Below are 17,862 nucleotides of genomic sequence, written 5' to 3' on the forward strand. Positions count from 1 at the left end.
TGTGGGTACCTGTACCTGCGTGCATAAATACACACACACACACACACACACACAAAACATACACATACATATAACATATACACACAAAACATACACACACATACAACATATACACACAGAACACACACAAAACATACACATAACATATACAAAACATACATAATTGCACACATACACTGAAAATAAATCATTAAAAAATAAAATTCTGACTCTAATAAGCACATCCATATCAGTAACATTGGCCTGTTCAGTACTGCAGTCCTTCCTTCCTACTTTAGTCTCCTGGAAATCTATTCCTCCACATATGCCTCAAGTTTCTGGCACTTTAAGATGCCAAGTTCTGCCCATATCCCTGCTGTTCTTTCTAAGTCAAGGCCTATATTCCACATCTTCTCCCCCAGTGTGTGATAGGATCTAACTGTGTTATGACTGGAGAGACAATAAGAAAAGACGTGGTGGTATACAGATGGCTTTTAAGGACAATAGCACCTTTTTTTGTTTTGTTTTGTATTTTGTTTTTTCGAGACAGGGTTTCTCTGTGGCTTTGGAGCCTGTCCTGGAACTAGCTCTTGTAGACCAGGCTGGTCTCGAACTCACAGAGATCCGCCTGCTGCTGCCTCCCGAGTGCTGGGATTAAAGGCATGCACCACCACCGCCTGGCTAATAGCACCTTTTTTAGAGACAAGGTTTTTCTGTGTAGTCATGGCCTACATCTTGGATTCCCTGTGTAACTGAGATGATCTTGAACTTGAACTTCTGACCTTCCTGTCTCCACCTCCCCAGTGCTTGGATGACATGTGTGTGACACCATGCCTGGTCTATGCCATGCTGGGGCTCAAACCCAGGGCTCCATGCATGCTAGGTAAGCCCTCCACCAACAGACCTGCCTCTCTAGCAACCGGCACCTTCTTCCAAGGCACCTCCTAAGACGCAATCCACACAGATCCCCAAAGCAAGAATTTTAAGCCTGGTAGCCCACAAGGTGGGGGCTTCTTACACTGGCACAGGGGGAGCTTGCATTTGAGGTCCTGGGAGATGTCATTCTTCCCAGTTGTCTGAGCACCCACAAGCCCTGTGTTTCACATGAGACAGCAAGACCATGAAATCAATCTGTGCTGTAAATCTGCCAAACACTTAATGAAGTGTGATTTTTTGTTTGTTTGTTTGTTTTTTGTTACACTGGCCTTCTAACTACCAAAGAGGTTTCTCTGACTCTACCTTGTTCTGGCAATTAGACCCCTGAGTTGAAGTGTGCTCCTCGGACGTTCGTTGACTTGCTCAGAGGTGTCTAGCTCACCCTGCAGACCTGGGACTGAGTTGTTAGTCCCATCATAGCACTGTCAGTTCAGTGGGTGGGTCTGTTTTCATCTCTGAGGCAGAAGACTTGAGAAGGCGCCTATGGGAGAAAAGGTTGATTTCTCCTCTTGGTGTCAGAGGTCTCTGTCCTTGACCTGAGACAAAGTATCATGGTGGGAAATGCCTAGTGGAACAATTGTTTGCCTGATGACAGTCAAGAAGCACAGAACAGAGGTGGAAAGGGGTTGAACCTTTAGGTGATTACTTCCTCTAGCTAGGCTGTACCCCATTGAATCCAGCAAGTGGTTAGTTAATCCATTATTTAGTTCAGAAGCCTCAGGAACCAGCCAGTTTCCCCAAAGCCCATCATCGGGCATCATGCCTTTGGCATGAGCCTCTAGGGGGATGCTTCATGCTGTCCCCCATAGCTCTTACCTCCTGCAGGCAACGGTTAGCCAATGATGTAATCAACTCTTTTGCTGTGTGTGCTCAGTGACAATGAGATCAGACTACAGGATTAAGAATCACTAGTCAGGGCTGGAGAGATGGCTCAGAGGTTAAGAGCACTGGCTGCTCTTCCAGAGGTCATGAGTTCAATTCCAAGCAACCATCTGTAATGAGATTTGGTAGCTATACATAATAAATAAATCTTAAAAAAAAAAAAGGAAGGAAGGAAGGAAGGAAGGAAGGAAGGAAGGAAGGAAGGAGAATCCCTAATCAGCTAATCAACTGGGGTGGTGTGCACGTATTTAGGCAAATCTCTGTAAATTGGAATCTCTGTAAATTGGAGGCCAACCTGGTCTACAAAGCAATTTTCAGGACAGCTATGGCTGTTACACAGAGAAACCCTGTCTTTAAAAAACAAAGCCCTAATTCAAAACTTGGAAATCTAAAATGTTCCCAAATCTGAAATTTTTGGAGCTGGACCTGGTGGCACATGCCTGTCATTCCAACTACTTGGTAGGCTGAAGCAGGAGGATTGTTTTTAGCCCAGGAGTTCTAGGCCATGATGAGTACTACACTGCAGGAACTTGTCTCAAACCAGACACACACATGCTGGAAATGTTTTGAATGCTGACATGACATTGCATGCAGCCAGCTCCACACACGACCTCACGTCATCAAACTAGAGCTGCACGCACATGCTCTCACACACACTCTCTCACCCACACACACTCAATCACTTGCACATACACACACACATACTCACACATGCTCACACACACACTCACACTCACACACACATACTCTCACATATACACACACTCACACACACTCACAAAAACATGATACTTCCAGGCCATGTGAAAAAGGTGTATACGAGACACACATGAAGTTTGTCTTTGGCTTTGGGTCTCGTTCCCAAGACCATATAACCCATCACATACTGCAAATATCGCCCAAATCCTGACTGCCTCTTATCTCAAGCATTCTGGGTAAAGGGTTCTTGACCTGAATCTTCTGATCTGACCAGTCAGATCCCCACTTTTGAGGTTCTAGTCACTGCAGCCACTTCTAGATGCAAATATCTTATGGGTCAAGGTCAAGAGACTTTCTTTAACTTATGCACGCACGTTATAAAAAAGCAAACTCCCTCCTTTCGTCCTCTACTATCGCATCACATCCATGAACGTGGAGGCTCATGGACCAGGGCCCTCGGTTCCTCCTGAGACTCAGCCTTTGCTAGGGCACTCACACAACACAGAGTTCGCTACACTTCTGTTTCCTGGTTTGTTATAAAGGGCATTTTAAAGGTTAGAAATAAGCAACCAGACAAGGGGACACATGGGGTGAGGTCCCGAATGGTCCTGAGCCAAGAGCTCCTGTCTCCCTGCAGGAGGGGTGGACCAGCTCCCAGACATGAAAGAGTACTTTTCATCTCCCTGTTTTCAGCGGTCCCTAGGCTCATCAGGGTTTATGTGGGGACTTCTGTACCCAGGCACAGCCTGCTCCCTTTCCACCATCACCCCCCGCCTTTTGTTTGTCTTTTTCAGTATGTCAAGAGCAACCAGGAACTGTCAGAGAAACTATCAAAGTTACAGCAAGAAAAGGATGCTCTCTGGCAAGAACACGGGCGTTTTTTGGAGCAACTTGGTGAGCATGTGAGGTAAACAAAGCAGGTTTCCTGTGGGCAAACAGGACACAGGGGCTGTTCTGCCGAAACAAAGAGGGACTTAACAGTTTCTTGAGCTCTCTGTCTATATCTTGCTTTCTTTTTTCTTTTCTTTTCTTTTCTTTTCTTTTTTTTTTTTTTTTTTTTTTTGGTTTTTTTCGAGACAGGGTTTCTCTGTGGCTTTGGAGCCTGTCCTGGAACTAGCTCTGTAGACCAGGCTGGTCTCGAACTCACAGAGATCCGCCTGCCTCTGCCTCCCGAGTGCTGGGATTAAAGGCGTGCGCCACCATTGCTCAGCTATATCTTGCTTTCTTCAGATATACCCTCTCACTGTCTTCAAGGGTTTTCCCTACATTCTTTAATATTTACTTATTTGTTTTTAATTTCTGTGTATATGTGTGAGTCTGCACGCATTCATGTGTACTCTGTGGGAGCCCTTGGTGACCAGTAGAGGGTGTCAGAACCCCTGGAATAGGAGTCACCCATGCTTGTGAGCTGCCATGTGGGTGCTGGGAACTGAACTGGTGTCCTCTGGAAGAGCAACAGGCATGCCTAACCACTGAGCCATTTCTCCAGTCTCTCTCTTCCTTTCCTCGGTCTGGACAGTATGTGCACTGGATGCCTGACGACCTGGGAGCTCAAAAGTCTCAGCTGAGACTTTGGCTTATACTTGGCCAAGCACGTTAGCCATCACTACCTGTCACCTGCCTCCGTGGAGCCTTCCTGGGACCTCCCTGAGGCCAGGCACAAGTCTCATTCTCGCACTACTAGCTACAAATAGTGTCAGCATGCTGGTACCAACCTGCTACAGAACTCCCCCTACTGGTAGTTATGAAACTACACTATTTTACTCAGTGTATTTCATGCTTTAGCCAGCAGTTGGCGCCAGACAGTGCAAAGAGCAAAAAATGCAAGCGGAAAAGCTTTGCTGGCTCTAGACCTGCGGGAATCCGCCAGCCATCCCGCCACAGCCCTGATTCTGTTTGGAATGACTCAGTGGTCCGATGATTGAATAGTACCATGCCTCATTAATGCACTGGCAAGCGTTCAAAAGCATCTCTCCTCTACTGCCATCGTGATGGAGGAGTTGCTGTTTCTCCACATCCTTCTTTGTGGAGAGTACCATAGTCGAGGGGGGGAGGGGACCTTGATGAAAATTTCCTCCAACATTCTTGCTTTTGATGTATGTAGAACACATGTCCAAAAAACTAATACATAGTTCAATGCATTGTGGCAAGTGTATATGCATGTAACTCCCACCTCTATCACGACGTGGAACATGTCCCCCGCTGCTGAGTTGTCTCCTGCTTGTGTGCAGTCTGCCGCTCTCTCTTATCCTTAGGAAGCCACTGTTGTGACGTCTGCATTTTCCAGATTTCTGAACAGACTCATTTTGCACGGTATTCTCTTCATGTCTGACTTCCGTCTCCCACCATCCCCCATTATTTACATATACACTTAGCTAGGGCTTTCCACTCTATTTTGAGTGTGTATGGGGGGGGGGTTACATCTGTGAGGTTGGATAATTTTCCATGTTATTTATGCATGACCTTTAGAAAAATGGATCCAACCCTGGCTGCATGTGCCTGAGTACTGACATACATGAATTTAATCAAGATCTGGGGGAGGGGGGGAGTCAGTGTTTTCCCAAAGCATCACCATACGTCTGTAACATGTATCCAGAGTTGAAGAGCACAGACCTCCGAAGCACAGTTTTTTATTTTTTTAATAATTCATTTAAATTCATTTTATGTGCATTGGTTTGAAGGTGTCAGATCCCCTGGAACTGGAGTTAACGACAGTTGTAAGCTGCCACGTGGGTCCAGGTCCTCTGGAAGAGCAGCTGGTGCTCTTAACCACTGAGCCATCTCTCCAGCCTCCGAGACAGAGTGCTTTAGAAAAAAAAAAAACTGTCATGATTTTACTGTAGTAGCACACACCTATAATCTCAGCTCTTGGAAAGTAGAGGCAAAGGATCAGGAGTTCAAAGCCAGCGTAGGCCGCAATGTGAGGCACTGCCTCAAAACCAAGAAATCTACTGGGGCCCTGTGAAGACCTGGGAGATATGGAGGAGGGAAGGAGGTTGATGCACTGTGAGGTGCTCTACCTCTGATGCGCCCCAGGATGCCCATACCCAGGAGCAGTCCCGCTACGCATTCCCAACGCCAAAGGAAATGAGACTGTGCACGGGAGGAAGTCATCTTCTAGGGGACTGAAAACTCACAGAAGTGTGTGTCTCACACTATGTAGTAGGTGCTGTGCAAGGGCCTCGGACTGAAATGGGTCTGTGGCAAGTTTATGAATAAAGTTGTCTATCGTGAGTTTTTAGTTAGGGTACTGTAGGATACACTGAATAGAAATCGCTTCAGAAGCCAGGGGCAGCTTAGTCAGTAGCGTTATATGAGGGCCTGAGTTTGGGTCCACAGAAAACATGTAACAAGTCTGTTACCTTGGTGCTGAGGGAAAGGAGGAGACAGGGCGATCCCTGGAGCTCCTGGCCAGTCAGCCTAGTCAAACAGGTGAGCTTCAGATTCAGTGAGAGACTCTATCTACATATAAGGTGGGGAGGGCAGGTGCTGGAGAGATGGCTCAAAGGTTAAGAGAACTGACTGCTGTTCCGGAAGTCCTGAGTTGAGTTCAATTCCCAGCAATTATATGATGGCTCACACCCATCTATAATGAGATCTTGTGACCAGAACACTGTATACATAATAAATAAATTTTTAAAAATATAAAAAATAAATAAAAAAAATAAGGTGGAGGGCAACACCCAGACATCGACCTTGGGCTTCTGTAATTAACCACACATTTATGCATGCCTGCATGTACACATGAACACACATACACGCATGCACACATATATGCACACACAAAGCAGAAGATATAAAACTGGACATGGTGATACATATCCATAACCCCAGCACTGGGATTATGAGTCTGAGGCCAGTCTGGGCTACATAGTGAGTTCCAGGCCAGTCTAAGCTATACAGTAGGACTCTGCCTAAAGAACTGAAAGGAGACATGCAGTATGTGTGGGTGTTACTGTCTTAGCTGACAGTGCAGACATAAGCAGACCAGGCTTGCATGGAGCTTCGCTGCATCAGAAGCCTAGGCTTAGCTGGGCGGTGGTGGCGCACGCCTTTAATCCCAGCACTTGGGAGGCAGAGACAGGTGAATCTCTGTGAGTTCGAGACCAGCCTGGTCTACAAGAGCTAGTTCCAGGACAGGCTCCAAAGCCACAGAGAAACCCTGTCTCGAAAAACCAAAAAAAAAAAAAAAAAAAAAAAAAAAAAAAAAAAAAAAGAAGAAGAAGCCTAGGCTTCTATTATTTTGTTCTTGCCTGAGCATCTTGTAGGGACTTTTTGTTGTTGTTGTTGTGGTGGTGGTGGTGGTAGTGGTGGTTGTAGCTGGGGTTAGTTGGTTAGTTGGGTTTTGGTTTTTCAAGACAGGGTGTCTCTGTGTAGCCCTGGCTGTCCTGGAACTAGACCAGGCTAGCCTCATGGAACCCAGTCACATGGCTGACGGCATTTCACTACAACAACAGCATCTCAGTCAGTAAGCAGGCAGAGAAAGCAGTGCATGCTGAGTTCCTTTAAGGCACGCTGCCTTCCTCTTTATATTCTGTTAGCTAAAATGGACATGGATTTATGTAGCCATAACAAAAGCTAGACAAATCTAGCTATTAATTTAGATATTTAGATTGATTTAGATTATTTTTTTCAAGACAACTCTCGCTCAGTCAAAACTCATGGATTCTGTAAAGACAAAAAGAAAATGAGGGGGACTGAAGAGATGACCCAGAGGTTAAGAGCACTGGCAGCTCTTCCAGAGGTGGGGAGTTCAGTTCCCAGCACCACATGGAGACTCACAGTCATCTGTCACGAGGCCCTCTTCTGGCATGCAGGCATGCATGCCGGCAGAACACTATGAATAACAAACAATTTCTTAAAAAATATTTTTAAAAAAGAAAGGAAGGAAGGAAGGAAGGAAGGAAGGAAGGAAGAAAGAAAGAAAGAAAGAAAGAAAGAAAGAAAGAAAGAAAGAAAGAAAGAAAGAAAACTAGGGACCAGTCAGAGGCTCAGCTGATAAAGGCACTTGTCACAAAACCTCAAGCCCTGAGTTCAGTCCCTGAGACCCACATGGTAAAAGGAGAGAACCAGCTCCTACAAGTTGTCCTCTGACCTCCACAAACATGTTGTGGAAATAATAATAATGTTTTTTAAAATTTAAAGTGTGTAGACTGGGTGTGATGGCACATGCCTCTAGGTTCATCACTTGGGAGGAAGGCAGAGCCAGGTGAATCTCTGTGAGTTCAAGGCCAGTCTGGTTCATATGGAGAGTTCCAGGCCAGCCAGGGCTATATGATGAGACCCTGTCTCAAAACAAAGCAAATAAAACAGTATAGGCAGGAACTAGAAAACCGTTAGTAGTAATTCTCATCAGTGGGGCAGGGTTCAGAATTCCTGTGTCCAGGAGGTTCCAGAATTAAATTCAGACACTAAAGCTATCATCAGTTCAAACCAAGGTGGTCCAGAGGCTTGAGTTCATGGGACGGTCTGAAAAGAGGGGGTTATTTCGGATTCCTCCACACATGGCGTGAAGAAGTGAAGCAAGAAAGCATCCCTACTAAAGGTCCGTAGGTCCCAAAAGAGGCCAAGCAGGCCTTACTTGTATTCTGGCAAGTTCATCCTGAATTTTGCTTTTATAGAAACTACAAAGACAAACACCACTGCCACAAAGCCAAGCTTCAAAAGGTCAAGGACCGTCTAAGCCATGAGTTAGAAATACGAAATAAGAGGATTAAAGAACTCGAAGATGAAACTGGAAAACTGCAACAAAAGATTGAACTGGTGAGGAAAAAAAAAAAAGCCCAGAGCGCATTGACATCACTGGTGGTTAGCCGTTCAAGAGCGCCTGCTCATTTCTCATTACCCACGGCCCCAGCTTCCATCTTTCAGTGTGATGAATTCTCTTTATTTTTAATGCACATGTATGTGTGTGCACACATCGTCATGTGTGTGCGTGTCTGTGTGTCCGCGTGTGTGCATGATTGCTTATATGTCGATGCATGTGGATGATATCAGGAGACAAGGTCAGGGGTCATCTCCCAGAACATGCATGGAGTTCCTCCTTTTTCTCATTGGTCTGGTATTCACCAAGGAGACTAAAGCCTGCAGCAGCCCAGGGATCCCAATCTCTTTACCACTCATGGCTGGGATTCCAAGCACTCAAGCCATGCCCAACATTTTTAGGTGGGTTCTAGGGATCAAACTCAGGGTCTCATGTTTACAGGGCACTTTACCAACCCAGCTAACCCCACCAAACTGAATGTAAGGAATCCCCTAAGGACCTGCAAGGCTTTTAGGGTTGCTAACCCAAATAGGATATTGAAGAGGTGCCTCACTAGTAATCTGCCATTGTCTCACCTACGAATGGAAATATTCATCTCAGAGTGATGGCTCCGGAGTTAAGAGCACTTGCTGCTTTTACAGTGGACCCAGGTCTGGTTCTGAGAACACTCATGGTGGCTCATAATCATCCAGTTCTAGGGGATCTGACACCTCTTCTGGCTCCATCGGGCACCAGTCATGCATGTGGCTCGCACACATGTATATGCAGGCAAAGCACACATATACATAAAATAAAAAGAAATCTTTTTTAAAAAAAATATTAGTCCTGTGTGTGTATATGTGCACAAACTTGGTAAGACAGTGTCCCCCAAATTCATGTCTCTTACGTAGAGTACAGATGCAAGCTGCCAGTTTGGAAAGCCTGCCTCTGCAGGTGTATCAGTTAAAAGGAGGTCATCCTATAAGAGAGCGAATTCAAAATCCAATTGCCTGTGTCTTTGTAAGAGGAGTGGCAGATGCAGAGACAAGAACACATCCCATGGGAAGGAGCATCTCATGAGGACAGAAGTGGAGAGGGAAAGGGAATGTCTATAAAGTCAGAGAACATGGAGGATACCTGGCAACCATGCAACAGGAGGAGGCTTGGAACAGGCTCCCTGTGAGGGCTCAGGGTAGAGTCCAGCATAGAGCACTTCCCTGACAGGCACCTCTGATACTGACAGGGAGACCTTCTGGGTCCCTAGAACTAACCCTGGCAACATCTTGATTCACGTTTAGGCCCCTAGAATGGTGATAAAGTCAATTTGCCACATAAAGCCACTGGGTATGTGATAATTTGATTTGTCTAAGGCACGAACAGGAGGCTAAGTTCTTAACTTTCTCTCTCTGCCTAAAAATGAAGATAACTGTGGGCCGGCTAGATGGCTCAGTGGGTAAAAGCACCTGCTGCCAAGTCTGACAACCTGAGTTCAATCCCCAGGCTTCGCATGGCGGAAGGAGAGAACTGATCCCTGCTGCTTATACCTAGCCCTCCACGTACATGTTATGGTGCGCACCCATACACACATAAGTGCTTAAAATAAATTAACAAATTAAAAGAGAACACAGCAAGCTGAGCATGGTGACACAGGCCACAATCCCAGCACTCAAGAGGCTGAGGCAAGACTCCCACCATAGAGTATATCAAAACAACAACAACAAAATATCTACAAAGCCGATGGAAATGTATCCAGGGGCAAGAGCATGGAAAGCAGTTACACTTACTGGTGGTTTGATACCTATTGGGATTAAAATACAGGAAAGACACTGTTGCTTGCTAAAAATTGGCTGTCACAGTATTTCTTTTTTGTTGTTGTTGTTTTGTTTTGTTTTTCCAGACAGGATTTCTCTGTGTAGCCCTGACTGTCCTGGAACTCCCTCTGTAGACCAGGCTGTCTTGGTTTGGTACTCTCAGAGATCCATCTGCCTCTGCCTCCCAAGTACTGGGATTAAAGGTGTGCGCCACCACTGCCCAGCCCACCATGGTACTTCTAATTGTGAATGCATACATTCCCTAAGTAAACACCACCAACAGGAGGGCATCTAGTATAACTAAGCATGTTGGCAGCAGACAGGTGCCAACAGATTTGGGGCCAGAAAGAGAGAAAGCAAGAGTTCCTGTTAAGACATGGGAACAGGGGCTGGGAGATGGCTCAGAGGTTAAGAGCACTGACTGTTCTTCTGGAGGTTCTGAATTCAATTCCCAGCACACATGGTGGTGATCTGGTGCCCAGAACACTTTATACATAATACCTGAATCTTTAAAAAAAAAAAAAAAAAAAAAAAGCCATGGGAACAGACTGAAGTCTTTCATGTATATGTTGTTCTCCCCTGTGCTCATCCCCAGGAGAAGGAGTTCCAGGGCCAGATCATGACCCAAAATGACATCCTCCTCCTGGAAAAGAGGAAGCTGCTAGAACAAGTCACAAATCAAGAAGAACTGATCTGCAGCAATAAGTCCACAGTCTCTGCAATCCAGAGCAAGTAGGTGCAGCGGCACACAGGTGGTTCTGGGGACTGTGGGGAGGGGGCGTCTGTGAGTCTGTTCTGCTGACTTCTGCTTCCAGGTGTTCAAGCAAGTGGCAGGCACCGTGGCATTAAAGACCGTGTTGGGGTGGGGGGAGTCTGTATAACAGTGGTAAAGCACATGCTTAGCATGCTTGAGGGCCTGTGTGCAATCCCTGCACAGACAAAGAGGGAGGGAGGGAAGGAAGGAGAGAGGGAGGGAGGGAGGGAAGGAGGGAGGAAGGAAGGAGAGAGGAAGCAAGGAAGACATTTCTAGCTATGCCTCTGATTTATGCCATGTTTAGGGCATTTTTACTGGATAAAGAAAACCAGCAACTGCAGGAAAACTGCCTCCGGCTTATGCAGCAAATCAGTCTCTTAGAACGCATTATAAGGAGCATCCAGATTCGCAGAGTGGAAGTAAGATGTGCACTTCGTACTGGGTCCTGACTCTAAGGTTTGGTTCGCGGGTTCACCCTGCCCTCTCTTGGCTTCCTCTAGAACCATAGCCTGTTCCAGGCCACACATGAGCTGTGACAGAGGCTTCTCGGGGAGACATGGAGCAACAAACCTGTGACCATTCTTGGTGACCCCTGCTCATCACTGGGTCAATTTTGATAACACTTTTACCCTGTGTGATTCCCAAAGACATCTGTGTATGCCTCTGAGCATCTTTCTTAACGTGCTACATTGTCATTACCTTTTCTCTTCTCTAGATCAATAACTCAGCAGTGAGGTCCAGAGGGCAAGAACTGTGTTTCATACATGACCATACCCGAGGACAGGCATAGCTCATTCATGACCATACCCGAGGACAGGCATAGCTCATACATGACCATACCCGAGGACAGGCATAGATCATACTTATCCGAATCTGCAGACAGGCACAACAGAATGCTTTGAGAATGAATGGATGCTGTTTTCGCAGATATCCCTCCTTCTGAACAACCCTGTTGGCAGTGTATTAGTCTAACCCTATTTAGAAAGAAAGAATAACAAGTCTGAGGCTTAGAAAGGTCCACTGGAGCCAGTTTAGTCTGATAATGAGTCAAGACTAAGGAGAACAACCAAGTCAGAGAAAAACATGTTCCATATTCCAACAGACGAATAGCCAAGGAGAACTGAGGAGACGGGTAGAGGCTCGGTAGAGGTCCAGCATCTGGTGAAGACCGAGGGAGTTCAGTAAGCAGAACTGATGCTATTTCCAGGGTAGAGACTGCTTCCTCCCTTCCATGTGTGCATCCCCTGCAAGGGTCCCCTTTGGAAGATGCTTCTCCACAGATTTGGTAACTGTGGAGTTGCCACAATTGCTATAAATTCTGTATCTTGTTTATTCTCACAAAGGTGGCTATTTCTAAGCTACACGGGGTGTTTGTTTTCTAGTCGTCATCCAAAGCAAAACTGACAGGACCTGGTTGCCAATAGTTTTTCTATTTGCTGGAGTGAGTTTTTTTCTCAACTTTCTACATAGTCATTCATCAACCATTAGCTCCAGCAACTCGGCCGAGTCCTGGACTACAAAGAGAGTCTTAAGACTTCCTTAAGTCTTGACTCCAGAACAGAAAGGCACACACACACACACACACACACAAATAAATATAAAAGACTACATGGAGGCTGGGCATGGTGGCTCACGCCTGTAATCCCAGCATAGAGAAGCCTGAAGCAGGAGGGTTAGAAGTTCAAGACTAGCTTCTGCTACTTAATGATTTCAAGGCCAGTCTGGGGTACATAAGACTCTCTCAACCAAGGGAATAAAAAAACAACAGCAGCAACAGCATACACACATTCAACAGCAACAAAAACCAACAAAGCTTGATTGGTAGGGTGGCTTTAGCCTAAAGACCTAGGCGTTCGGCCGGGCGGTGGTGGCGCACGCCTTTAATCCCAGCACTCGAGAGGCAGAGGCAGGCGGATCTCTGGGAGTTCGAGGCCAGCCTGGTCTACAAGAGCTAGTTCCAGGACGGGCACCAAAGCTACAGAGAAACCCTGTCTTGAAAAAAACCAAAAAAAAAAAAAAGACCTAAGCGTTCCCTGGTACCCCCAGGTCAAAGAATAGAGTCAAGCCCTCCGACCCCCACATACACACAAATTAATTAATAAAAATAATTAAAATATAATTAAATTTCTTAAAAAACAGGGTAGGCTGACCATGTATAGGGTATACACACGCACACATATATACACACACACAGACACTAAATGAAATAAAAAAGTTAAAAACAGAGCTGGGCTGAGAATGTAGCTTGGTTGGTAGAGTGACAGCCTAGCATACACAAAGTCCTATCTTAAAACAAAGCAAACAAACAAACAACAAAAAAAAAAAACAGACGTGGTGCATGCCCTTAATCCCTGCAATCCAGAGGCAGAGGCAAGCAGATCTATGTGAGTTTAAAGCTGGCCTGTTCTCTCTACACAGCCTGGGATATTCTAGTACAGCCAGGACTATACAGTGAAACCCTATCAAAACAAAACAAAGCAAAAAGCAACAAAAAATAAATAAAAACAGGCCAGGTGGTCTACAAGAGCTAGTTCCAGGACAGGCTCCAAAGCTACAGAGAAACCCTGTCTCGAAAAAACAAAAAATAAAATAAATAAAAAATAAAAACAGTAGGGCTGGGTACAGGCTCAGTTTGTAAAGTGTCTGCTATGTGAATGTGAGGATTTAAAGAAGTTAAAAAAAACAAGGTTAGTAAATTTAGAGACTTTCCCACAACTATGGACTTTGATAGATTAGGTCTTTGTTTTTTGTCTTGGCAGGTGGTGCTGTCTATTGCTCAGTTTTATGACTTGAATGGTATTTCCATCAAGGGGTCAGTTGGGCTAAGGTCTGGGGGACTACTAATATCTAGGGCCCTGTTACAACCCCAGCAAGGACTCAGCAACAGACCAAAGTATGGGTATCACCAATGAGTTTGTTAGGGTTACTTACAGGAATGTGGGTTAGGGGTCACTTACAGGAGCAGAAATGACACAACGACAGCTGCATCACCAAAGCCCACCCGGGCACAGGTGACTGCTCACTAAAGCTGGAAACCTAGAGCTCACTGCACAACCAGCAGGCAGTTCAGCAGACTGAGAGTCCCTTCCAGGCAGCCGGGGTGGTCTGATTGTTTCTTCCCAGTTTTATAGTGTATCAGCTTGGAGATGGAGGGGTCTAGGGAGTCTATCAGCATTATAGTGTATCAGCTTGGAGATGGAGGGGTCTAGTGAATCTGGTCAGTTTCAGGGATTTCCTGCCGCTTTTGAATTGTTGGGCACACACCTTTAATCCCAGCATTTGGGAGGCAGAGACAGGCCAGCCTGGTCTTCAGAGCAAGTTCCAGGAGAGGCTCCAAAGCTACACAGAGAAATCCTGTCTTGAAAAACAAAACAAAGCAAACAAAATTCTGAAACATAAGGAGCAGCATCCCTCAAAGATACTTTAGTTTTAGTCCTTGCATATATATATATATGCATGCGTATCATCCCCCTCAGAATTGCTGGGAATTTTTCTTGGTCTATAACAAAAGTTAAACTGTGGTTCAGATCAGGGAAACCAGTAAACCATGTAAAGTTTGGTCTGTGTTCATCTCTGTTTTTATTTTGTCATCATTATTATTGTCATTATTGGTTCTATTGGTTTGAAGAAGGCCTGTGACAGAGTGCCCTACTCTATAGCCCTGGGTGAACTGGAACACACTCTATAGCCCAGGTTAACCTCAAACTCACGTTGATCCTCCTGCCTCAGTCTCTTGAGTGCTGAGATTACAAGCATAAGCCACCATGGCCAGATTTTATCATTTTTCCTGGGAAGGACCATTTTATTTTTAAAGTCATAAAGCTCAAAAAAAGATGAGGCCATGTATGAAAGACACACAGTTAACACGGGTCTCAGGAGCGAAAGTTGAAAGTTCATTCTAAGATCAGGATCAAGATGAGGCATTTCTGCTCTAACCACTTCTGTTCTGTGCACTTCTGGAAGTCCTGGATGGGGTCACCTGACAAAGAGGCTTCCAAATAGGAAAGGAAGAAGTGAAACTGTCACTATTGGCTGGTGATATGATCTCACATACAGAAAATCATAACTGCCCCATACTCCCTCTAAAACTCCAGTAGAACAAGAAAATACAAGATCACATACAACCAAGCGCCTCAGCTCACTAACAATGACTCACATGAGAAAGAAATAAGCCAGTAAGACGGCTCATTGGGTGGAAATGCTTGCTGGCAAGCCTGACCACCGAGTTCCATCCCTAGAATGCACATGGTGGAAGGGAGAACCAGCCCCCACAAGATGTTTACTGGTCTCTGCATACAGACAGACAGACAGACAGACAATGTAATGGGGAAAGAAAGAAATCAGGAACGAGACGAGTGTAGAATGCTTGTCTGGGATACTCAGCATCCTAGTTCAATCTCTACTGCCTCTCCCCTCAAAAGATTGGGCTGGGGCTGTAGTTCAGTTGTTAGAACACTTGTTCAGTATGCACTTGGCTCTTGGTTTGCTCCCCAGCAACATGTGTGTGTTTGGAGAGAGAGAGAGAGAGAGAGAGAGAGAGAGAGAGAGAGAGAGAGAGAGAGAAGATGGTGGAACAGGGAGAAAAGAAAGTGAATAAGGAGAGGAGAGGGGGAAAGAGAGGCAGGAAGGGGAGAGAGGCAAGAGCTATGGGAAGGCACTGGTAGGGGGAGGGCAGCTATTCATTCTCTACCCTTTTATTCTTATATTGCTTGTAGTATATTGTATGGTTTAAGACTGAATAGGACCGGAGCATCGCTCAGTGGTTAAGAGTAACTATTGTTCTTGCAGAGTTACCTGGGTTTACTTCCCTGCACCCACATCAGGTGGCTCACAGCCACCGGTACCTCCAGCTCTAGGAGATCTAATACACATACACACATACATTCACATACTCACATACAAAAACAAAAATAATAAATATTTTATGATATTTTTCTTTTAGGAAACAATAATCAGTGACAATGCTGCTTTTGAAATACTCAAAAAGATACTACCTTTGCAGAGCTCCAGGTGAGTCAATGCATCAAGACAGCCATGATCTGCACACCTGGCTCCTCACTGGTTCTGAGTGGCTGGCTTGAGAAAACACAGCTTTGGGTTTTTTTTCCTGCATTTAGCGTTTAAATCTGCTCCCAGCCCCCTGATCTCCTCACCCCCTTTCTAGTCCTACAGAATGCAAATGTCAGGCAGAGGGTAATTCCTGAGCATGGGCTTCCGGAAGCCTTTGCTTTGTTGTTTTATTTGATCCTGACAGCCATGGAATGCTGTCCCTATCAGTGCCATAGGCCCATAGCCCTGCACATCTGCCAGGAAGTTCTGTGCATGTTTATGTCGTCACACATGGCCTTTGTCAGTTTCTCAGGAACAGGTTTGGTATTGTCAGCTGAAAATCTCCAGGAGACTGAACTACATAAATCAGAAGGAACAACAGCAATCCCCAAGTCCCCTGAACCTCTTTCATGTTCACAGAATTCTGAAAGTGGATATATAAATGTGACTTCTCTAAAAGAGATATACAACATGCAAGGGGACCAAAAGCTGGAACTGTGACATCACTGCTGTCTAAAACAATGCTAACTGAACCTAGTAACTCAGACCATGGATGTAAAGACGCAAACTGACCTGGAGAGGTCTCACGGAACACGCTGGAAAGCAGCAAGGAGTCTTCAAAATCGCTGACTTAACAGTCATTAAAAGCTTTCTAAAGATGGAGTTGTTGTTTGTTTGATAGACCCATTAATAATGACTTTTTTTGTTTTATTTTCTGTGTATTGATGTTTTGTCTGCATGTGTCTGTCTACTCCGTGCATGATCAGCCAGAAAGGGCATTGGTTCCCCTGAGACTGGACTTGCAGACAGCTGTGAACTGTCATGTGGGTGCTGGGAATTGAACCCCAGCCCTCTGCAAGAACAAATGTTCAAAACCACTGTAGCATCTCTCCAGCCCTAAGAAACTAATTTTTAAAAATAACTTTAATAGGGCTGGAGCAATGGCTCAGAGGTTAAGAGTGCTGATTATAGTTCCAGGGGTCCTGAGTTCAATTCCCAGCAACCACACGGTGGCTCATAACCATTAATAATGAGACATGGGGTCCTCTTCTGGCCTGCATGGATAAGTGCAGAGAGAACTTTGTATACATAATAAATTTAAAAAAACTTATTTAAAAAAATAACTTTAATAATCCTCCACCAGACAAGATTAATGTCTATTAAGCATGGCAGGGGAGGGACTAGCGGCTAGTGAGTAAATTCACCGTTTAGACCATACCAAAGTAAAGCTTACTACTTTACAAGAGGCAGTGGGGTGGACACTAAGAGAAACACACTTGTAACTTAACCATTCTTATCAAAACACATTTCATTTTGGAGTTAATCGCTTATTGTCCTTTTTCAAATACGTTTTTGTTTGGAGACTTTTGAGACATCATCTCGTGTGGCCCAGCTGAGCCTCGAATTTGATGGGCCAGAAGATAACCCTGAACTACTCTTCCTCCACCTCCCAAAGATCGGACTGCAAGCACGCTCTACCACACCCTGCTAATACGTGGATTTTTTTTAATATTTACTTATTTATTATGTATACAATATTCTGTCTGTGTGCATGCCTGCACCAAACCCCATTACAGATGGTTGTGAGCCACCATGTGGTTGCCGGGAATTGAACTCAGGACCTTTGGAAGAGCAGGCAATGCTCTTAACCTCTGAGCCATCTCTCCAGCCCCCAATACATGGATTTTTATTTTAAGTTTTCATTAGATCTTCGAGAACTTCATCTAGTGTGTTTTGAGTATAATCAACCCCTCTCCCAACTTCTCCCAGAGCCACCCCCCTACCCTGTGTACCCAACTGGATGCTCTTTTTTTTGTTTTTGTTTTTTTTGTTTTGTTTTTTGAGACATGCTGCAGGTCCCCAAGCGGTGGTAGTGGGTCATGTGGCAGCAGGCAGCAGGCTCTGAGAGCAGCCAGTCCCAGGCAGGGACGGCTGCAGGTCCGAGCTGTGGCTGGTCCCAGGCAGGGCAACACGAGACCATGCCGCAGGTACCTGGTCCCGGGCTGTGA

The 17,862-nt window shown here is 45.3% G+C and overlaps 1 protein-coding gene across 6 annotated transcripts in view; it reads left to right on the forward strand.

Annotated features, from left to right (window-relative positions):
- Ccdc30 (coiled-coil domain containing 30) overlaps positions 1 to 16,510 on the forward strand; it is an 83,513-nt gene extending 67,003 nt beyond the window's left edge. For all 6 annotated transcript variants that reach the window (XM_057785311.1, XM_057785316.1, XM_057785312.1 and 3 more), the window contains 6 exons: positions 3,291 to 3,403; positions 8,118 to 8,259; positions 10,646 to 10,782; positions 11,109 to 11,223; positions 15,747 to 15,814; positions 16,159 to 16,510. In XM_057785311.1, coding sequence (XP_057641294.1) covers positions 3,291 to 3,403; positions 8,118 to 8,259; positions 10,646 to 10,782; positions 11,109 to 11,223; positions 15,747 to 15,814; positions 16,159 to 16,354 — 771 coding nt within the window. In that variant the 3' untranslated portion in view covers positions 16,355 to 16,510. The remainder of the gene's footprint in view (positions 1 to 3,290; positions 3,404 to 8,117; positions 8,260 to 10,645; positions 10,783 to 11,108; positions 11,224 to 15,746; positions 15,815 to 16,158) is intronic.
- Positions 16,511 to 17,862: the final 1,352 nt, after the last annotated feature.

This window comes from Chionomys nivalis, chromosome 11 (assembly GCF_950005125.1).
Source record: "Chionomys nivalis chromosome 11, mChiNiv1.1, whole genome shotgun sequence".
Taxonomy (NCBI): domain Eukaryota; kingdom Metazoa; phylum Chordata; class Mammalia; order Rodentia; family Cricetidae; genus Chionomys; species Chionomys nivalis.